General features: G+C 57.1%; 2 protein-coding genes and 1 long non-coding RNA gene across 4 annotated transcripts in view; 2 read left to right on the plus strand and 1 right to left on the minus strand.

The window, feature by feature from the left end:
- The window catches only part of CCDC12 (coiled-coil domain containing 12), a 65,702-nt gene extending 61,870 nt beyond the window's left edge, over nt 1-3,832 (plus strand). The window contains exons 9-10 of the transcript XR_009542842.1: nt 2,395-2,486; nt 2,811-3,832. The gene's annotated coding sequence lies outside the window, so the exon portion shown is untranslated. The remainder of the gene's footprint in view (nt 1-2,394; nt 2,487-2,810) is intronic.
- PTH1R (parathyroid hormone 1 receptor) overlaps nt 1-21,793 on the minus strand; it is a 24,835-nt gene continuing 3,042 nt past the window's right edge. For both annotated transcript variants that reach the window (XM_060162134.1, XM_060162133.1), the window contains exons 3-15: nt 12,179-12,281; nt 10,143-10,277; nt 8,415-8,525; nt 8,185-8,303; nt 7,922-8,016; nt 7,504-7,696; nt 6,847-7,000; nt 5,178-5,238; nt 4,748-4,814; nt 4,367-4,461; nt 3,557-3,698; nt 3,410-3,451; nt 1-2,739 (exon numbers count right to left, since the gene is read on the minus strand). In XM_060162134.1, the coding sequence (XP_060018117.1) occupies nt 2,362-2,739; nt 3,410-3,451; nt 3,557-3,698; nt 4,367-4,461; nt 4,748-4,814; nt 5,178-5,238; nt 6,847-7,000; nt 7,504-7,696; nt 7,922-8,016; nt 8,185-8,303; nt 8,415-8,525; nt 10,143-10,277; nt 12,179-12,281 (1,695 nt within the window). In that variant the 3' untranslated portion in view covers nt 1-2,361. The remainder of the gene's footprint in view (nt 2,740-3,409; nt 3,452-3,556; nt 3,699-4,366; nt 4,462-4,747; nt 4,815-5,177; nt 5,239-6,846; nt 7,001-7,503; nt 7,697-7,921; nt 8,017-8,184; nt 8,304-8,414; nt 8,526-10,142; nt 10,278-12,178; nt 12,282-21,793) is intronic.
- LOC132527074 (uncharacterized) overlaps nt 11,592-21,793 on the plus strand; it is a 27,946-nt gene continuing 17,744 nt past the window's right edge. The window contains exons 1-4 of the long non-coding RNA XR_009542843.1: nt 11,592-11,922; nt 12,192-13,104; nt 14,257-14,606; nt 16,938-17,501. This is a non-coding gene — a long non-coding RNA (uncharacterized LOC132527074). The remainder of the gene's footprint in view (nt 11,923-12,191; nt 13,105-14,256; nt 14,607-16,937; nt 17,502-21,793) is intronic.

Raw genomic sequence — 21,793 nt, forward strand, 5'->3', positions numbered from 1 at the left:
TGTCCCCTTACATGCCCTTGGAACAGAGCTGTGTCCCCTGAGAGCCCCACGGAGGGTCCATGTCCCCTCACGTGCCCTCAGGGAAGGATGGTTTCTTCTCAGACCATACAGGGCAGTTCTTGTCCCCTCACGCACCTTCGGAGCAAAGCTGAGTCCCCTCAGATTATGATGGAAGGTCCATGTCCCCTCATGCGCCCTTGGAGCAGAGCTGTGTCTCCTCAGGCCCCCACAGAAGGTCCATGTCCCATCATGTGCCCTCAGGAAAGGATTGTGTCTCAGACTACACAGGGCAAGCTTTGTCCCCTCAGGTACCCTCGGAGCAGAACTGTGTCCCCTGAGACCCCCTCAGGAGGTTCATTGTCCCCTCCTGTACCCTCAGAGTAGAGCTCTGTCCCCTCAAACACCCATGGAAGTTCTATGTCTCCTTACCCGCCCTCAGAGCAGGGTTGTGTCCCCTTCTTCCCCCAAGGAAGGTCCATTTTCCCTCACAAACTGTCTGAACAAGGCTCTGATCAGACCGCTGGACTGGGTCATGTCCCTTTCATCTTCCAGGGAACTCAGTCCCCTTCCCCCTCATTCTGTCCTCTGTCCTACCTCCACCCCAGGTTGAGTGGTAATGGGAGTGGACTGTCAAAGCCTGCTCACTCTCCGCTGACACATGGGCCCCACTTCTCCACAGGCTGGCATGTTGTGGGTCATTAGAGGCCTCTCTTCTATGACCCTGGACCCCTGGACCCTCTCGATCCTGCTCTGAGCTGAAGCTTCCTCTTGAAGCCTGGCCTGTGTTCTAGGAGCCCCCAGCAGGGTACATTGCTTCCATGGGTCTTCAGAGGTCCTCAGCCTGGGCTGCGGGGAGACAGGCCAGAAAAGGCCGGGCCTATCTTCATGCCCAAGACAGGTGGGAGCTGGAGCTCATCTTACTGGCGTGACTTGGAATCTAGAGCAGCACCATGAGGTGTCCAGACGCCGTGGCCAAGGAGGCTGATGAGTCAGGGTCTTCTGGGCTCCTCCTCCCTGCCTGCCTGCCGCCCGGCTCGGCTGGTGTTTACGTGTTCCCTGCGGCTTGGCTGGGCTGTGAGGCCTTGAAGGGAGAAATGACTACCTGGCTCCAGCCCCTGTTCAAGGCAAACAGGGTCCTGACTGCCTGCCAGGCCCTCTGAGAGCTCCCACTTCCTCTGCCAACCCTGGATGGCCCAGGTGGGGCTCAGGGTCTCTCTGAGTGGGGGGGCTGGCCCTGGCCCAGGAGCTCCAGGTCTAAGGGAGGAGACCTTTTCCTGGACTAGGAGCTTAGACTGATGTAAGAGGTCCAGTCCTATCCTGGACATCCAGTCAAGGGGGCAAATGCTGCCCAGTCTAAAGGGGGAGGCCTGGCCTTGGACTGGGTGCAAAAATCCTGAGGAAGGAGGGCCAGCCCTTGGGGAGGAGGTATCCAAGTGGATATGGGGGAACCTTGCCCTGCTTGGGATCACCAAACCTGAGGGGGGTACCCAGCATGTCTTGGGGGCATTTAGTTCAAAGGGAAAGCACAGCTCTGTCTTGGGGGTTCATCTAAAGGGAAGGTGGTAACAAGTCTGAGGGGTGAGTATAGCCCTGTCCTGGGGGGTGCCTGGTCTGCGTGAGGGGTGAGCATAGCGCTGCTCTGCGGGGGGGACAGTCTGAAGGATGAACACAGCTCTGTCCTGGGGGTATCCAGTCTGAGGAGTAAACACAGCCCTGTCATGGGGTGGAAGAGGTCCTCAGTCTGTGGGAAGAGGTTAAACCATGTTCTAGAGGAAATCCAGTTTGAGAGGAGAGGCTCCACTCTGTCCTGGGGGGCACCCAGTCTGAAAGGAAGACATAGCTCTGTCCTAGAGGTGGCCAATATGAGTGTTTCAGGGTGAGTAGGTCTGTGGACTCAGCCTGGGCCAAAGGCAGCTTGGGTGCCCGTGGAGCCTGTGTACAAGTGTAGGGAGCAGCCGAGGTGACAGCTGGAGACAGGGAAAGGCTGGGGCCCTCCTCCTGCATGGGGCCACTGGGGTGCTGATGACCCAGCAAACCTGAGCTTCTCTAGGCTTAGACAGGGGCCTCTCTCAGGCCCTTTCTGCCGGGCTGGGTCCCGACCCCCCCAGGGACTGGCCCATGGTTCCTAGACCCCCTCCTGAGGTAAGACCAAGAACACCCCCATGGCTCCCAGCTCCTCCCCTCCTGGAATAGGTGCCCAGTTCAGACCACAGGAAGCCACACGCTGCTTCCTTTTCCTTTTTTTTATTTTTCCTATTTTATCCTCCCAGCCCCAGTCCTGAGTGGGCAACTGTCCAACAACCTGTCTCTTGGTCCGCTTGTCCACCCTTATGTCCACAGGTCCAACCCTCGGGTCCCCAATCACATGACTGTCTCCCATTCCTCCTGCAATAGGACAGGTGGCCTGTCTGGTGCAGACACCTCCTCATCCAGCCCCGAGCAGGAGCCGTTGAGGAACCCATCGTCCTTAGGAGCGGCCACGGCAGGTGGTGTGGTCTGAAGGGCTGGGGACCCTGGCTTGGTGTGGCCGGGCAGCTGGGGGTGGCCATTGGCTGTGGTAGCAGGCAGCAGGCGGGGGCTGAGGGGCAGGCCAAGTCCCGTGCGGGGCCCTACATTGGTCACACTTGTGTGAGACACCATTGGACCGTAGCTGTAGCTGCTGCTCCCGCTGCGTGCCTTGCGCTTGAAGTCCAGTGCCAATGTCCAGCGGCTCCAGGATTTCTTGATCTCAGCCTGTACCTGGGATGGCAGGAGGAGGGTGGGTGGTCAGGTGTGCCCCTAACCCCTCTGCCACATGTCCCCAACCCCAGCGGTGCCCCCATCCCTGCCCCTGCAACACTCAGCACTGAATGTAAAGAGGCGCAGGCTGTTACTGGAAAATTTCAAGGCCAAGAAGAATCCCGTCATTCTCAGAACATGGCGCCTGGCTGCAGGCAGTTGACACACCCAGAATCTAGAAAGCTCAAATGACCCCAAGGGTGGATGAGTGTTCAATCTGGATGACAGACGATTCAACCGATTCAACCGTGGGGCTGGGAAGATACTTGGCTTTGCCCACAAATCCTAGCGCATCCTCAGCCTGAATCATCTGGAAAGACTTCTCTCTGCCTTCAGAACGTCCTCAGGGATGTTCTTGGAGGAAAAGAGTAAGAACCAGGCAGAAGAATGAAGGGACAGGACTCGGGAACCCCCGGAACTTCTTTTTCATTTTTTAATTAAAAAAATTTTTTTTATTTTTGGCCGCACCTTGCGGCTTGTGGGATCTTAGTTCCCCGACCGGGGATCGAACCCGGGACCCCTGCAATGGAAGCACGGAGTCCTAACCACCGGACCACCAGGAAATTCCACCCACCCTCCCCCGGCACTTCTGCGTCCTTCCTGCCTTGCCCCAGCGTGGCCCACCGCTTACCTCGCCGTTGCAGAAACAGTATATGATGGCGACAAAAAATCCCTGTGGAGAGAGGGTACTGGGTCAGGGCCCAGAGCTGCATCTGGAGAGGGTGGAAGCAGCCTTCCCAACCCCACCCGCCCCTCACCCTCAGACAGGGCTGCGCACCTGGAAGGAGTTGAAGAGCATCTCGTAGTGCATCTGGACTTGCCAGAGCGTCCCTGAGACCTCGGTGTATGGCGTGGCCATGAAGACGATGTAGTGGACGCCAAAGAGCGGCATGAGCACCAGTGTGGATTTGAGCAGCTTCCTGGGCCAGCAGGGCAGGGGGGTCAGGGTGGAGCCACTTCCCCCTCAACAGGCGCTGTGTACCCCGACCTGCCAACCCCAGGCTCCAGAAGCCACTAAAAGGCCCGAGGCTCTGGCAGCCAGTGGGGGAACCCAGTTCACCTGAGCCAATGACACTTTGTTTTCTCAGCAAAGTGTTAACAGGGCCCCTTGATTCTGAGGTGTCCCAGAGTGGACCATAAGTTATGTCGCCCTGTCCCAGGGCCCTTTGCACCTGCTGGTCCCTCTGCAGGCACTCCCCCACTCCCCCACTCCCCCGTGGCCTTACCTCGGTATCCCAAGGTCCCTCCTCAGGTTTCAGTCAAGCTTCCGCCTTCTCAAGGCCACCCACTGCCCACCTGTCTCTCAGACTCCCTGCGACCAGCTCTCTGAGGAGAAGTCTGGGTTTGTCCTGCCCAGACCCCAGCTCTAGTGCAGGGCCTAGCGCCAAGAGGCCCAGCCTGGCTTTGGGGTGCCCCCAGAAGCCAGGCAAGATCCCATCACTGCTGGCAGGGCCAGCAAGGGAGTCAGGAGCTGAGTCCTTCCTTGAGACAGGCTCATTCGTGGAGCCTCTGTCTGCTTTTGTACATGGTGCTGGTGTTGGATGACCCCTGAACTCTGAGGAGCCTGGGCATGGTGCGTGTGGCTCACCGGTACTGCTGCCGCGTGTCACACCGGCCAGCGTTTGTCTCCCGCAGCTTGGTGGCGAGGACCCGGACAATGTTGATGAAGAGGATGAAGTTGAGCTGTGGGAGTGAGGGAGGGCTGCGTCTGGAGGCTGCACCCTAGCAGAGAGGGGCAAGGACTCTGGGACCCATGACCCTGCACAGGCTCTGCTCTGCCACTGTGTCTGCAGGTGGCTCCTTAGGCCCTTGGTTTCCCCATGTGGACCCGGGTGGGGATCAGCTGCTTCTTGGGCCTTGTGGCTCCAACCCTGGGGTCCAGGGAAGCCTCTATAGGTCCCTGTCAGGGGCTGGTCACTGGGACCCACGGTCCATACCCCGACCCAGGTCTGTGGCCACCCCTGCTTACCACAATGGAGGCCAGGATGGGCACCTGGATGATCCACTTCTTGTTCCCGGAGCTCAAGTCCCAGCACCTGGGGGAGGTTGAGGCATCAGCCCCCACCCCCTGCCGTTCCCAACCTGAGCCTTCCCACAGGGAGGCTCCAGAGCTGGTCTGCTCCGACATTAGCTGTCCCCCGACTCCCACCAAGAGCACAGGACAGGGGAGTGTCATATATGGCCAGGCCTGAGGCCACCCTCAGAGGTCCCTTCTGAAGTAGCCTCCGCTGACCCTGAGCGGGTACCCAGCTTGAAGCTGAACTGAAAACTCCCGAAACTGGGCCACTCAGGGCCAGGGTACAGGAGGTGCCCCTCACGTGCTCTACAGAGGAAGAGGGTAGCAGGGGTGTTTCTGGCCTGTGTCAGAGCCTCCTGCCCACTTCTCCACCTGGACATACCCGGTGTTTGCCAGGGTGGCTCTCACACTGACCCACACAGCCACGAAGATGGCAGGCAGACCTGTGGGCACAGAGGGAGACAGTGTGTGAGGGACTGTCCATGATGTCTCTCTCCTCAGCCCACCTTGCCAGTCCCATTCCCCTCATCCCTGGTGACCCCCAGCTTAGCCCACCCTTGTCCCTGACCCCCCTCACCCTGGGCACATGGGCTAATTGGTGACAGAGCCCTACTCTTGCATGTGCTGCCCTGCTGTCCGCACAGCCTCCCCTCAGGGCTCCAGCCCTCACGACCCTGTTCAGCCCTCTGCCCTCATCTTGGTTCCGCATCTTGTACCACACATGCACTCCTGCTGGGCACTTGGTGAATAAGGTATCACTAATTTATCCACACCCAGTCCATTCTGCCCTCCTCTCCCCTAAAGGGTGCTGCTCTGGGCTAGGGGTTCCCTGTGAGGGAGGGAGCTTATCATCACGGGTTTTCTATTCCAGCACTGCCACCCTTTACAAAGTCCTAGCCCCGTGGATGAGGCTGGATAGGGTGTGCTGTTGTTCCAGGATGGATAAAGGGCTACAGGGAAATCTCAGTGTGCCCAGGCCCAAGCCAACTCAGATGGCACATGGTACCTCTGAGTGAGTTTTGCCTCTAGGAATGAGCCCAAATCCCCACCCTCTGCCCCCACACACTTCATTCTAGGCCCAGGGTACCCTTGGGAAGGGCAGGGCATGACCTGGGTTTATGCAAGGAAAGGAGCTGTGACATTCCTGTGCCACAAAGTTCTCTGTGTTCCCCTATCTGTGTGCTTCTCGCCCACACTGATACCCTCTAGCCCCAGAGCCCACATCAGCCTGCAACTCTGGGGCTTGCCATGGATGAGGTCAAGGTCAGAGTGTCCACCAAAGGGCAGGGAGGCTATGGCTGTTGATGTGAGGGCCTCTAGGTGCTGAGCGCAGGGAGGGCTCCAGCCACCCAGCCTACCCTTCTGCAGTCTGGCCAGTTGCCCCGGAGCCTGGCCAAGCTCTGGAGCTGCCAACAATAATGGACAATTATTGGTAACTCGATCCCACAGCCTGTGGGGGGAGGAGTGCAGAACCCCAGCAACCCATTCTGCAGAGGAGCTGCTGAAGCCTAGATGATGCTAGAGCCAAGGCCTGCAGTTCTGGGCCGTGCACCCTGTGGGCAGGGTGGCAGAAGCATGGACAGCTCCATGCAGCGTGGGGACTGGTGGAGAAGTGGGGCTCAGGGTAGAGGGAGCGTTCCAGATCCCAACTCCAGCCCCAGCAGTGGTGATACAGTGGTGAGAATAGCTGCCTTCCAACTCCAGCCCCAGGCTGACCTCTGACCCAAGATCCACTCTGATCCTGAGTGGAATCTTGACCTGAGAGTCCCCCCCTCCCTCTCCTGAGCTGAGCCTCAACCCCGGGTGAACCTGCCTCCAGGTGAGCCCCAACTCCAGGCTGAGACAACCCCAAGTGAACCCTAACCCTTGGCCAAGCCCTGTTCCCTGAGCTTGGGGTGGGGGGGGCAGTCAGTCACAGACGGCTCACCACCTGCTGCCCCACATCCGGCACAGGATACGCTGTATGGGTGCTTTCCCCTCAGTGGCACTCTCTGACCCTGCTGCCCATGGTCCCACCCTGCTTGCACCTCACTGCCTGCGTGCCTGCGTACCCCAGCCGAAGATCGTGAAGCCCCAGAGGTACTTCTTCTCTGAGAAGAAGGCCATGAAGATGAGACTGTGCAGGTACAGCCCCTCCACCAGAATCCAGTAGTAGTTGGTAGCCAGGAAGTAAAGGAAGAAGGTCACAGTCACCCGGCAGCCCACCTAGGAGACCAGCTGGTGTTAGCCAGAAAGCAGGACCTGCATCTGGGGAGGGCTGGGCTGGGCTGAGGGATGGGCAGTGGGAGGGGGTGCTGGTAAGATACGACAGGTGCTAGTCAAGCTGGTGAGGAAGGGACAGGCTCTACCAAGGGCAGGGGCTGAGGGGTGTGTGTGGAGGCGATGTTGCCCAGGCAGGAGGGCACGGACGACGGGGGTGGGGGATCAAGGTGAAGAGGTGGGGTGACTGGTGGTCCGGGGCCGAGGCAGGAGTGTTGATGAAAGTGCGGGGAGGGGGAACACTCACAAAGCTCTGGGCAACAGGGCCTGGAAGCAGGGCTGAGAGGTGCAATGCACGCAGAGAGGTGGGTGTGAGTGGCCTGAAGCGCGTGGCTGCAGGAGACAGGCGGGGGCGAGGGCCGAGGCGCCGCAGGGTGGGTGGGGCTCCCGCGAAGCCATTGGTGGCTAGGGGCCCCGGGCGGGCGCGGGCCGCCGGAGGGGGCACTCACGTAGCCGGCGGCGGCGGCGGGCGGCGGCGGTGCCTGGGCGATGGCGCGCAGCTCTTCCTCCGTGAGGCGCTCAGCCTCATCAAGCGTGGCGCCGGAGTAGAGCACCGCGTCCTTGACGAAGATGCTCACGGCGCGAAGCATGAAGGACAGGAACAGGTGCATGTGGATGTAGTTGCGTGTGCAGTGCAGCCTCCTGCGGAGCGCGCGACAACACCGTGGGTGGGGGCACGGGGACACGCGGCGGGAGGGCACGAAGCGGCGCTTGGTGTGCAGGGGTACAGTGAGCGGAAGAGAGACATTATGCCTCCGCCCGGTCCAATCACGCCCTTGGCCACGCCCCACGCCCCCCACCTCGGCCCCTCCCCGACCACGTCCCCTCCCCACCCCAGACCCCCGACCCACTCCTCGCCCCGCCCACCTAAAGTAGGCCAGGATGAGGACAGCCACGGTGAGAGAGGCCAGCGAGACGGAGTAGCCCACGGTGTAGATCATGCCCAGGCGGTCAAACACCTCCTGTGCAGGTGGGGAGTTACTGTCAGAGCCCTGGGACTGGGGTGAGCATCAGGTTAAGGGTCAGAGGCCACTTTAAGGTTGCTAGATGAGTCAGGACTAGGTTCAGGGGTCACCAGTGGAGTGGGGTGGCCTTACACGGGTCAGGTTAGGGAGGGGGAAGCCTCGCACCCGTTCACGAGTCTCATTGGTCAGGAACTTGACACACTCGCTGTAGTTGGCCCATGTCCGGTTGTGCCCTGGCACCAGCTCCCAGCTGCCATTACGGTCACAGCGACGGTAGGCATGGCCTGCAGGTCCACAGGAGGGTCAGGGCAGGCAGAGAGGTCTGGCACCACTGAAGCCCTGAGCTCCAAGTCCTGACATCCCTGTGGTCCCCACCCTACTCCAGCCCGCCTTACCTTTATGATTGAAGTCATAAATGTAGTCGGGACAGGGCATGGCCACCACCTCACCTGGTGCCCCCAGCGGCCAGCACAGGATGTGGTCCCACTCTGGCAGGCAGGGGCGCCCTGTGACCACGGAGATAGACAGAACAGGTGGGGGACATCAGTCAGATCCATGGTTAGTGACCCAGAGGAATAAACACACCTGTGGTCTCTGGCTCCCTCAGGGATAGGTGTGCCCCAAGACTGGAGAACTCAGGCCTGGAGCATTCTGGAGGGAATGTATTGAGCCCTTACTCCCTACTGTGCCCTACAGCCACCTGGCCTCATAGAATTCCCTCAGACCCTCTATGCAGGTGCTGGTAATGGTCCTATTTTCTAGATTGGCTGGTGGAGGCCAAGAGAGGCGAGTGATTTACCAAGGTCATACAGCCCGGGGCCCTGCCCTCCTCTGGTGCTCAGCCCCTAGCCAGGCCTCTCTCTTTTCTCTCTGTTCTTGGTCCCACCTTCCAGGTGTCCCTAAAGAAGAGCAAGTTCCCAGACTAACTGTCCCTCAGCTGAGAATGTTTCCTATGTGCTCCTTGCCCAGGGACCATGGACTAGAGGAAGAAGGTCTAGTTTCCAGTGCCAGCCGGACTCCTGAAGAGCTGCCCACCTCATGCAGGTGTCTACTCTCTTTGCACTTCAGTTTCTTCATTGGGAAATTGGGATTGATATGCACTTCCACCACTGTCCAAGACCCGCCCTGAGCACCTGCTGTGAGACTCTGGTGACCACTTGTGGGGGTACATATAATCCCCCCAATCTAAGTGCTAACTGTGGGATTCAAGGCAGGGAGACACATCCCACTTTGGGGCTCCAGCCCCACAGCAGAGATGCTAAGTGACCTTGGAGCGTCTCCAGCCCCTGAATCTTCCACTTTCCACTCCCAGCTTCCTTCTTCCCCCTGCAGGGCTCCAACCACAGGACTCTCCAGCCACCCTGGAAGGTTGCCTTGATGGCTAGACCCACCCCGGCTTGGTGAAAGGCTCTCTGTCCTGGGCACCATATTCCCAGCCCCGCCTGGCCAGGCCCACAATTCCCTCTGATCCCTGGGGAGCCACAGGGTGACCACAGCCTCCCAGATGTGGCCCATCTGGAATCTGCTGCCCACCCAGCCGGTTCAAACTGGCCCTGTGGCTGCAGCCTGGGCTCTGCGTTTGTCTCTCCTTACCTCCCTGAGGGACAATGCAGCCCGCATCTCCCTCCTCTTCTCTTCTGCCCTCCTTGTCCCACTGTCTGGCCCCACCCCTTCACAGCCGCCCTTCTGTCCTGCTCTGTCTCTATGGCCAACCCCACTATGTGTCTTGATGCACCCTCCTATGACACCCTGAGTCCCAGTCCCAGTGTGTGCCTCCTGGTCCCCTCTCTGTCTCTTCCTGCCTCTCTTTGTCTCTGGGTCTCTCCCAGCCTCTCCCTGCCCCTCTGTCTCCTGGGTTCTCTGTCATCTCTCTCCATGGGAGGGGCCACAGCCCTGGGTCCACCCCTGAGGTGTGCAGTCAAATTCTCTGCCCACATCTCCTGGGGGCCCTAGTCCATCCAGCTTGCCTGCCCCCTCCACACTCTGCCCCCTGGGCTGAGTCTCCTCCTAGCACCTCCCCTCCTACAAGAGCCGAGGAGCATGAGCTCACATGAAGGCTGTGGAGCCGTGGGGCAAGTGGGTCCGAGTCGGTCTCAGATGGATGCATGGAAGCACAGACATACCTCGGTGCCTGCTGCCAGCGGACACCTCCTTGTCCTCCTCAGACTCAGGGTAGAGCTTCCCAGATGCCTTCTCTTTCTTGGGCTTCCCTGATGTGGATGCAGATGCCCATCCTTTGCCTGATTCCATTATGTCAGCTGGAGAAATTAGGCCAGTTATGGCTGTTGACAGCACTACAGCAGAAGACCCAGGGTACCCTCCTGCCTCAGACTCCCCCTTTGTACCATGGGGGTTGTCCCCTGCCCTGCTGACACCTAGGCTGATGACAGGTAGGGACGTGCTTTACAAACTGTAAAGTGCTTGCCAGGTGCAGAAGTAATCAGTCGGCATGGAGACTGTAAACAAGGGGTTCAAATGGTAACGAACACAATTCAGGTGTGGGATCAACTAGTGAGTGGGTTGAGCGGTAAATCCGGGCAGAAATGTCTGACCCAGGAGTCACAGCCAAAGCCCACGCAGGAGGCGAAGGCCCCACCAGGGGGCGCATGGCAAAAGTAGACAGTAGTGGTGATGTCAACAGAGGTGAAACAGTGAAAATGAATCCCGGCCAGAGCGCTGTGTAGGTCGAGAAGCTGGTGGTACGAAAGACAAGAGCAAGATGCAGTTGTCAAGGGAAGACAGATGAGCCCACCTACCCCATCCCCTGCCCTAGGATACCCAAGTAAGGGGTTCACAGCTTCCACAAGGGACCCTGGAGACTCTCCATCTGAGATGGGGCCTGGCCTTTCCCTCCACTGGAGAGATGCCTGAGGTCTCTCTTCCTTGCTGAAAGTCTTCCTCATTATCTAACCTTCAGCTACAGCCCAAGCCAAGGCCCCCTGGCCCTCCCATGTCGGGGTTTGTGGCAACAATGAGAAGCTGAGTGCAGACACCCTGGGCTGGGATAGAATGGCTGTGCCCATTTTCCTGCCTGCACCCTGGGGCATCAGTAGGGTGGGGGTAGCAGGATGAGGTAGAGTGGGAAGGGAAGGCCTCCATCGTGAACAAAGAGAGGGCAGAGGGAGGTGCCTCCATGCTTCCACAACCAGAAAGACGGCTGGGTTCAGGACTGCCCAGACCCTGATGTGACTGGGGCAGGGGAGCAGGGAGCCACCGGCGGGGCCAGTGTGGGCAGGGCTGTGACTGCAGAGACCATGTCAGTCCCTGTGAAGGGGAGCAAAGTCTGTGGGCTCCAGGGTACGTCACTGTGTGCTTGCGTCCTGGGTGTACATCAGCATCCCCTCCCAGCAGTCTGAGGGCCAGCGCAGGGGAGGAAGCTGTCTTCCCTGCCAGTCAGGTGGGGTCTGGGCCTCTTCCAGGTTGAGGAGATTAATCAGACAGAAGTCAGAGGCCTGGATGGTTGCTAATGAAGCTCCATTTCCGCTTCCAGGAAAGGGACTCAAGGAAGAGACCAGCTTGAGACTGGGGCAGGAGCTGTGAGGTCAGGTGAGTGCCCCTCCCAGCTTCACCATGGCAGGGGTCCCATGGAGATGCTGTGTTGGTAGAAGGAAGCCTTCCTACCCCATCAAGAACCCTTTACTGGACAGTGGATGTGACTGACATAGAAACCCATCCGTATCCCTCTATTCTCCTCCCCTTCCAGCCCCATTCTCCTGACCCTGGACACCTCTGCCTTGCCCTTTGCCCAGGGGGCCTTTTTCAAAGACCTATTCTTCCTTCTGCACCTGCACTGGGTAGCTCCTCCTCCTGCAGGAAGCTGTCCCAGCCCACTCCAGCGGGGTCTGGAGCCCTCGTCAGTGCTCCTGATCGTGGCGTGCCTCACTAGATCTAAACCAGTTCGAGGTAATTCAGTCAGTAGTTGCCTCCGTAACCTCCTATCCCCACCCTGGGAGGGGAGGCTCAGTGCATCTCTGAGCCTGCTGACTTTAATCTCACCTGACTCACCCCATTTTTGGTCCTCACTTTGGCCTGGCCCACTTTACCTGGACCTACCCTCCCTTGGTGCCACTTGGATCTGCATCCTGGACTCCCACCTTCCTCTGGCCCCTCTGTCTCCTGACCTTGCCCCCAGACCCTCCTCCTTTAGCCCCGCCCCCACCTGGCCTCTGCAGGACTTCTTTGAGCCGCTTCTCACATTGGGCCTGGGCACGGTGCAGCAAGAAGATCTGCTCCTCTTTGGTCATGACGTCATCTGCATCCACCTACCAAGCCGAAGGTCAGATTGCAGGCAGGACTTCCCAGCAGAGCGGCAGACTCCACAACTATCCCAACCTCCTTGAGGGATTCCCCCCCCCTTTCCAAAGAATGCGGGAAATCTGCCTTATGTAGCTCCATTGTACAGACGGGAAGCCTCGGCTTCAAGGGGAAGGGCCTGCCCCACCATAGGGAAAAAAGGGGGAGGGGTGCTGTCCCCTGCTTGCCCGATAGTAACCCCATAGGCTGCAGCCACTGATATTCTCTGTCCAGTCTGTTCCCCAGGGGTACATGGGAAAGGGATGGAATGTCCCAGGGTGGATCCTCACAGGATCCTGGCTGTCTATTGGGGACCTGGGTGGAGAGGGGGTGGATAAGGGGTGGTGAACTCTGGGGAAAGAAACGGGGCCTGGATTCCTTCAAGTCCTAGTGCCCTCGGGACCTTGGGAGTCACCAATTTCCATCCTGGCCCTCTCCCCAGTCAGTGCTTTCCCCGTGAATGGAGAGTGCCTCAACTCCTCCCACCCTTGAGGTCCCAAGAGGGAGAGGATGGAGAAATTGCTGGCAAGTGGTCTGGGTTGGGCGGGGCACTCCTGTGCAGGCTGTGGGTGGGAGTCACCCACATCCATTGCTTATCTGGAAGTTTCCCTACATCCAAGTAGACCCTGTGTTCTGATGATGTGGACCGGCCTTTGCTCCCGCTGTTCCCTCTGCCTGGAATGTCCTTCCTTTCTTTCCTTCCAGCATGTACACCCTGGGTATTGGCTGCCACCCACGAGGATTCACTGGCATCATTTTAAGGAAGGGAGCAGGAACGTCACGGAGGTGGGGGTGAGATGGGACTCACTCTGAGCCTCTGTTTCCCTGACTTAGGGTTGGAAGGAAGTCAGGGGGTAAAGGCAGCATCCCGCCCTGGGAAAAACTCAGTGTGCCCAAGCCCAGCCACTCCCATGAGTGGGACCCACAAGAGGTTAATGCATCCCCTCAGACCCCACCTTCACCCCCAAGTCAGGGCCATGTCCCCGCAGACCCCCAGGACAGAGCCTGGTTCCCTTAGACCTCCAACAGGCAGAGCTGCATCCCCTCAGACATCCCCTGTCAGGGCCCGGTCCCTTCAGTCTGAGCGGAGCTTTGGAGGGTGGGAGAGCCCAGAGGAGGCAGGGGAGGGAGGTGGAGGTGGGGGGAAGGGGCGGGCCCCATTATGCGGGGGCGGGCAGCCGCCGGGAGGGTCAGGGAGACCGCTGCAGGGAGAAGTTAATTGACCGAGTCTCTCGGTGGCAGCAGCAAGGGCTTCTAGGGCCAAGGAGTCTCCAGTTGGCTCGGCTGGGATTGGGTTCTGCTGGTTTCACTTAGCAGAGGCGCGTGCGCGTCTTTGCGTGTGAGTGGCGGCACAGCCTTGAGTGGCCGCGCACAATGCTGTCTGGCTGGTGTGTGCACTCGTGTGTGCCCCTGTCTCTGTATATTCTCACGTGGGGATCGTCCAGCACGCACATTTGGGACGTGAGCCTGAGGTGTCTGTGAACATGCACGTGTACCTATGTTTCTGGGCAAAGGTCCGCGTGTGTGTGTCTGCGAGTGTGTGATACGGTTGCTCATTAGCCTGCATGTCTGTGGGTGTCCGTGCTTTCGCGGATCACTGGCGTCTGAGTTGGACCCTGAGATCTCAGCTGGACCCAATGCCCGGGAACTGCTGGAGAGATTCCCACGTGCTTGCTGCTGGCCCCTACAGCTCCTCTGACTTCCCCCACCCGCAGCTAAGGCTGAGCAGGCTGGGGCAGAAGTAGCCCTGGGGAGATGGGGCTTGAGGGAGGACAACTAGGGTTTTCCCTAATCCAGGGGGCTCCAAGACTAACCTGAAGTTCTCTTTGTGCCTCTGGCATTGGGGATCCAAGCTGCTGAGGGGTCTGATCCCTGGGTAGCTGCCCTGCCCATCCCACCCCCACTACAGCACCCTTTCACCTCCATTTCCATTACTGCAACTAGTACCTCTGTCAGTAACCACCACCACCATCACCACCACAACCAACACCACCAACACAACCACGCCGCCCACCGCCAATACCACCGATACCACCGGCAGCGGCAGCAGCAGCACCACCATTACCCCCATGAGCACTAACTACTATTACCATCGGTATACCCACCATCATCACCATCACAACTGGTAGAACATCATTACCATCACCACCACCAGTGCTGTTTCCACCAGCACGATTACCACCGTGACCATCACCACCACCTCCAGTATTACCACCAGCATTGCCATCCCCACCAGCACCATTACCACCAAAGGCAACATCAGCACCATCACTGCCACCAGCCCCATAACCACGGTCAGTACCACCTTTCCTATCATCTTATCCTTACTCCCTCAGCATGCCCCCTTCCCCACCACCCCTTCCTCCTTCTGCCCACCTTCATCTCTTTCAAGATGAACAGATAATCACCAGATTTTTTCCAGCTGAGGAAAAGCTCCTGCGTGGCTGACAGGCTTCCACCAGTCGCCAAAGTCTGGCACACCAGCCCTCCCGATAGGCAGACTAGCCCACTGATGTGACCCTCTGAGGGTTACGGCTGATGGCCTAGGCTAAAGGCATGCAGCCATGGGTTGAAAACTGCCCATTTGGCAGACTGACAGACAGACAGGTGTGCAGCTGGGTGACGACCAGGAACTGACCCACACCCCCTATCACAGGCCCAAGGCATCTGCTCAGCCGCCACCTACTGCTACTGCTGCCCTCTGTGGCCAAGAGGAGGCACACCCTCTTTTCTGGAGTCTCATTTCCCGGTGGGTCTGGGAATGCCCAGGAGAGGGGCATGTGCTTCAGGCACCAGATAGCCCCCAGATTCCTTCACCCACAGGGACGGTGGCACCATCTCTGGCCTCCCTGGACTGTACGCCCCATTTCTCTGTCACCCAATCATGGCAGAACTGCCATTGCAGCAAGAAGGATTCAAGCCAAGGAGTCAAGAACGCACTTTCCCAAGGGGTGGAGGGCAGCTCTACACCAAGGGCATCCCCACTTGCTTTAGAGTACAGCTCCCCTGCCTGGAATTCGTCCATCACCTCTCCCTCCAGCTGCACCCTCTCCTCATCTAAGGAGATGCTGCCATCAGCATCTTGAATCCTGTCTTGAATCCTGTCTCCACCACTGACTGACTTTGTATCTTTGGCAAAGCTGTTTAACCCTTGTGCCTCAGTCTCCCATGTGTAAAATCAAGATAATAATAGGGCTGTTGTGAGGGTTAAATGAGGTCCTGTATGAAAAGCTTGGGCAGAGGTGGGGCCCACAAAAAGCTGGTTGCTATTATTACCACTGGGTCAGCAGCAGCACCAAGTCATGGCTCCCCGCCTCTGGCTATGGGCCACTGTGCTGCCGGGCACCATGGGTGCCCCCAGGCTCAGGACCCAGAGAGGCAGGGGGAGACTGTCTGAGTAGATGACTAAACCAGGGGGCCACAGTGAGGAGCAGGTGGGTGGTGGGACTCCAAGGAGGATTGGGAGCAGGGGGTACAGGAGGGCCTGCAGGTGAGGTCTGCCTGGCCAGCTTTTGGGGTGAAAGGACACCCCGATAACTCCCTGCATTTCTGGATCCACCCTGGACTCACACTAAGATTCAGGGTCACTGCCAGACCCCCATACTTGGGCTTAAGGGGCAAGAGGGCCCCTCCTCTGCCTCTGCCCTGAGTGAGGTCTTTTCTAATGGAGTGATGCAGAAAATGCTGAGAGCTCTGATTCTCCTCCTGGCCTGGCCACTCCATCCGCTGCACCCTCCCCGACCAGCCCCTTTCCCCCCGCAGAGTTCAGTGTTTCCTGGCCTAGCTCCTGGTAAGGAGGACTCAGACTTGTATCATTTTAGATCCAGAGAGTCTGTGCATCTCGGGTCTCACAGATGAGGACTGAGGGACCTGGAGCTGGGTCATGGCCAAGGGTCAGTTAGTCCATACCCACCACTGATAGGGTCACCTAGCCCTGGTGCCAGGTGTCCCGAACCCCTCTTCCTCCCACGCCCCTCCTACAGTCTCGGGTTAGGGCTGACTTCCCCTGACCTAACCATTGGAGGGCTCGGCTGTAGCACTCTCCCCATGTTCAACCCTCCAACGTGGAACCTTCCTGTGTGCACACATGTGCGTGATCTGCAGTTTGTGAACATGCAGGGAGAGAAGTGGCCTGGGAGCCTAGGGCTGGTATTTGTGGGGCCACAGGCAGGGTGCAGATGCGGGCTGGAAGCCAGTATGTTATCTACAAACATAGAAGCTGCTGTCTCAGAGAGAAAGTAATGTGTGGTCAAGAAGCCCGGATGTGCTTCTCATTTCCTGAGTTCAGAAGCTCAAAGGAAGAGAAAAGCCATCTGCTCAGTACCCCTCCCGCCAGGGGGCAAGCAGCTCCTCCTAACTCAGCTCCCAGGGAGACCCCACTGAGAATGGTGTTGGAGCTGCAGATGACAGTGATGGAGGCAGTGGGGGTGGAGGTGAAGACAGTGAGTGGGGCGATGTCAAGGCTAATGATGGTGATGGAGGTGTGATGGTGACAGTGGTGGTGGAGAGTCAGTTTCGTGCCACTGACCAAATGAGGGCCACTCCTCTCAGTTCCTCTCCTAACTGCCAAATTCCACACACTTGCTGTCTGTGATCCCAGACATGCCTACTTTCTCCTCCTCCAGGCAAAACAAAGGAGGAAATACAAGGGATCCTTCTTCAGCTGCTGACACCTCTGTCTCTGGGAAAGAGGCTCCTTCTACTGCTTGGTGTCAGCCTCAGGATGCCCTCTTGGGTCATCTCATCTATCGCTCTGACTGGCGTCAGCCTGCTCCCCCAGCGGAAGACAGCTGCTGGCTTCTTGCTCACCTCTAGAGAAAGCAGATCTACCAACATTCATCCCTGGATGTGACCGGTGTCTCCCACCCCACGAAAGCCCCTCTACATGTTGGCAACAGCCATTGCCCCCGGAGCTTTAACCACATCTCCTTCAACATCCCCATCTTACGAATGAGGCCACTGAGGCGAGAGTACAGTTCGAAAGAAGGGGGCCAGGAATGGAGCTAAGGTCTGCTTGATACTGAAGCAACAACCCCAGAGGAAGGGAAAGAAAGGAGGAAGTACCCCGCCACGTGGGTCCTCTAGTGACAGCCTCAATACCAGTTTTCCACAGAGTTCTTCTGGATTCTGTCTTTCACTGTGTCAAGCAAGAGCCTCTTTGCAGAGCACCTAAGGCAGCTTCCACAAAGGTAATTCAGGAATGGACGCAGACTTAAAGGTGATCAGGTGGTGATGGCGTGGGTGATGGCAGCTTGTGCTCAGCTCTAACTGGGCAGAGGACAGTTGCACCCTCGTATTAGGAGGGAGGAGAGTTTGTACCTTCAGAAAAGCCAGGAGGAGAAAACCTTGGCTAACAGGAGACCCCCTCGTGACCTCCTGGCCTTCCTGCCCCTCTTCTCCAGGTCCCACTACTGGGACCTGTGCTGCCACCCCTCGATGTCTCCCATGCCGGCTGGCTAGGCACTGCTCCCTGCCCTTGCTGCCTTCTGTCTGTCTGTCTGGCCTGAGCAGGCTGGGACGGGTTCCCTGCCGGGGACGCTCCTGCCCCACCACGCCATGGCTGACAAGTGCTGACTTTTCCTCCCCTCCGCCTGGCCTTCCTGAACAGGCTGCCTGTGTTCGGGGCTGGGAGGGGCTGGGGGGAGGCACTGTGACGCCTCTCATCCTGGCCAGCGTGGAGGCCTTCAGGGCAGGCAGTGGGATGGAGCCTGGGATGGCAGAGTTGGCTGCTAGGACCCTGTGGATCTTCATAAGTGGCCTCTACCTGGGCTTGGAGACCAAGGCCCAGAAGGATGGTATGACCTAACCTAACCATAACCTGGTCAGCAGAACAGAATCCTACCAGGTCTCACCTCTGCAAAAGGCAGGTCCCAGAGTTGGGGTTCTGAAAGGTTTGGAGGTTTCTGATGTCTTTGAGAATCTGAGCAAAACTTTGCACCCTCTCCCAGTCACACTATATTTTGCAGACAATTTCAGGCATCTGCAAACCCCCCACTCCACCCTTTCTTTTTCGTGGGGGCTCTCTGAAAGAGCTGCCTTCCGGATGTGGTGGCCGGACCAGGGAGTGTCCCCAGAAGGCCCACAACAGGAATCTGGGGGAGGCCTCTTGATGCCTCATTAAAACATTCCGAAGAAAACCCGGGGGGGCTCGGCCCCCCTCCTCCTGCTCTGTCCACAGGCAGCTCCCAGAGCTGGGGTGGAGGGTGGAGGTGTTTAAGGGCAGGTGATATAAAAAGCTTCAACGAATCAATACGAAAAAGACAAATAACCCGTAGAAAGATGGGTAATGGCTCTGAGCAAGCTCTTAGAAGATGGACAATAAGCCAATGTAAAAGTCCAAAAGCTCACTGGTAATTGGCATATTAAAATGGCAAGAGACACCATGGCCAAGGTGAGGAAAAGAATCTTCGGGCTACCCTGTGAGACAGAGGGTGTGGGGAAGAGACCTCCTCCGTCATTCCTAGTGCTGAGTACAAACCCACACAGGCTTTTTAGAGGGCAGTGTGGCCATATCTATTAAAATAAAAAATATGCATGTTCTCAGACCCAGCAATGACAGAATCTAGAAATATCCTACAGGGAAATGGTCACACAAGGACATGAGAAGGCACTTCAAGGAGTTTCCCTGCCACCATCTGGAATCTCTCTCTCTCTCTCTCTCTCTCTCTCTCACACACACACACACACACACACACTCATACAAACACACATGAAACTATCTAAACGTACATTCCTAGGGACTGCTTAATGAATCTCAGGTTTTGGAACACTATGCAGCCTTTAAAAAGATTTATATTCACTGACATGAAGATCTCCAAGACACATCTGTAAGTAGAAAAATGCACATGGCAGAGCCCTATCTACAAACTGCTATCATTTACTAAAAAACAAATAGAGGGGCTTTCCTGGTGGCACAGTGGTTAGGAATCCGCCTGCCAATGCAGGGGACATGGGTTCGAGCCCTAGTCCGGGAAGATCCCACATGCCGCGGAGCAACTAAGCCCGTGCGCCACAACTACCTAGCCTGCGCTCTAGAGCCCGTGAGCCACAACTACTGAAGCCTGTGCACAGCAACGAACCCAATGCAGCCAAAGATAATAAATAAATTAAATAAATAAATTTATAAAAACAAACAGAGAGCAAATGACAGAATAAAACTATCTACTTTATATGCACACAAAAAGGTACCTGTTTGGAAATATACAGAAAAGGATCTGGGAGGACATCCCCCACCCACACTGTTTAAAATTGCTTTCTCTAGAATAGGGAATGGGTTTGGGAGTAATCAAGGATAACTTCTGTTTAATCCGTATTACTTGACTCTTTTATAAGAAAGAACATATTCCAGTATTAGTTATGAAATTAAAATAAGAAAATAAAAGTAAAATAACCAAAGGATTCTACTTAAAAAAAAAAAGAAAGAGAGAAAAGGAAGACAAAGAAAACCTAAGTGGGACATAGGGATCTCCTGCCAGCATAAGCCCTCAACCTGCTTTGGAGGAAGACGCTCAGTGCAGGAGTCTGAAGACTTGGGTTCAAATCCCACCTCTGCCACAGACTCACTGTGTGACCCTCAGGGCCCTTTCCCATAAAATGGGTGGATGAACAGCTGGAATGAGAAAATATCTGTGACCATTTCTAGGTCAGAATCCGGGGATGGCCGCTGTTCAATACGTGTTGGTTCCTTCCTGTCTTTAAAAGTGAGCCCCTTGGCTGAGCTGCCCTTGGAGCCTGCTGAGAAGGGTTCCCTGGGTCCCACCTACCCCAATCTCTCCTGAGTCTGACCCTGAGGTCATATCTCTACACTCTAAGCCTCCCAACCCCACAACGCTGACCTTCAGCCTCTCCCACTGCAGTTTCTCCTTCGCAAGCGTGCATGCTGAGGGTGTCCTTAGGATGAGGCATCCCCAAGGATAAGACCACCCGTTTCCTCCCACTCACAGTCTGTGGGCCCATCCCTTCCTCCAAACTCCAGCCCACCTGACTCCCAACCTCACAGCTACTGTTTTCTGTAAGGCACAAGATGGACCAGCTGAGTCTGGCCACAGCCAGTGTCCTCCCAGTGGGACACTTGTTGGTCCTCCAACCATGAGGTCCCTCCCTCATGGAGGATGATGTGAGCCTGGTCCTGGGGCCAGCTGGGCAGGCAGCATATTGGTTTGGTGACAGGGTCCATCAGCTGAGGGTGGAAGCAGTATCCCCTGGGTTTAGGAGAGGGAGCTGGCAGACTCAGTTTCTTGCTGGCTCCAGCTGAGGCCAGGGGGCCTACAGGGTGTTGGGTGACCCTCAGGCCATATCCTCTATCCCCGGAGCCACGGAAGGTTCATTGCACTCACGGCCTGAGTGTGCAGCCATAGATGTCTCAACAAGGTCCCAGGGCAGACCCAGCCCTGGCATCCCTCCTCCTTTCCTACCCTCAGCCTTGGGCCAGGGCTAAGCTGGGCAAATTCTCTGCATGTGCCTCAGCTTCCCTGGAAATCAGTGTGGGTCCCTCATAGAGGCACAGGGCTTGGCACTTGTTGACATGCAACAAATAATGGTCATATCGGTTGTGTGAAGGTCAGTTAAAGGGGACAATAACAGAACCTTTCTCAGAGGATTGTTGGAAAGATTAAACTAGCTAATATTGTAAAGTGCTTAGAACAGTTTCTGGCAAGCAGACAGCACTACAGAAGCATTTATTGAATAAAAACAAGAAAACAATAGACCTGGATGCACATGTGACCACAAACACACACACACATGCATAACTATGCTTCTACAAGTCATGTGCAGACCGCAGCCTCAGACACACGTGAGCTCACACAAGGTCTCAGACACTCGCACTTACGCAGACCCAGAGAATACCATGCTGAGTCCCACAGAGCCCTGCTTCGACACACAGATATACTCACAGGTCACCCACGCCCATCACCCTGTCTATTCCTCTACAGTCACTTGCACACATGTGTGCACGCAGACCACACTGGCTGGCTCTGCACAGTGGCTATGCTCACACACCCTGGAAGGGGCCCTGGGAAAGGTAAGCCTGGCCTGAGGGGAGGCTGGGGAAATGGCTCTGGGCCCCGGCATTCACCAGAGTTTGGAGCATCCCTGCACTGGGTGCTGATAGTCTCTGAACCTCAGTTTCCTTATCAACAAATCCTTGTATGGGGCGATGTCTCTGGCTTTGGGGTGCCATGCTGTGTGGGCATGGACAACAGTGAATGGGGTGTACTGAGGCCAGCAGAGGAGAGGAGAGCCTCAGATCAAGGGATTCTTAGGCAAATGTTTCCTTCTTGGTGTCTTTTTACAGATAGGGAAACTGAGGCGTGGAGAAGGATAGCCCAAGGTTACACAGGCATTGGCAGAGCTGGAGGAATCCAAGAGCTCCTGCCTTCCCGCCTGGGGTTCCACCTGGATAGGGAGCTGGTCAGGGGAAGGCTGCCTGCCTGTGTCTCTAGATGGCAAATAGCCGCACCTGGGAGGTGAGGGGGAGGCA

This window comes from Lagenorhynchus albirostris, chromosome 10, assembly GCF_949774975.1.
Source record: "Lagenorhynchus albirostris chromosome 10, mLagAlb1.1, whole genome shotgun sequence".
Taxonomy (NCBI): domain Eukaryota; kingdom Metazoa; phylum Chordata; class Mammalia; order Artiodactyla; family Delphinidae; genus Lagenorhynchus; species Lagenorhynchus albirostris.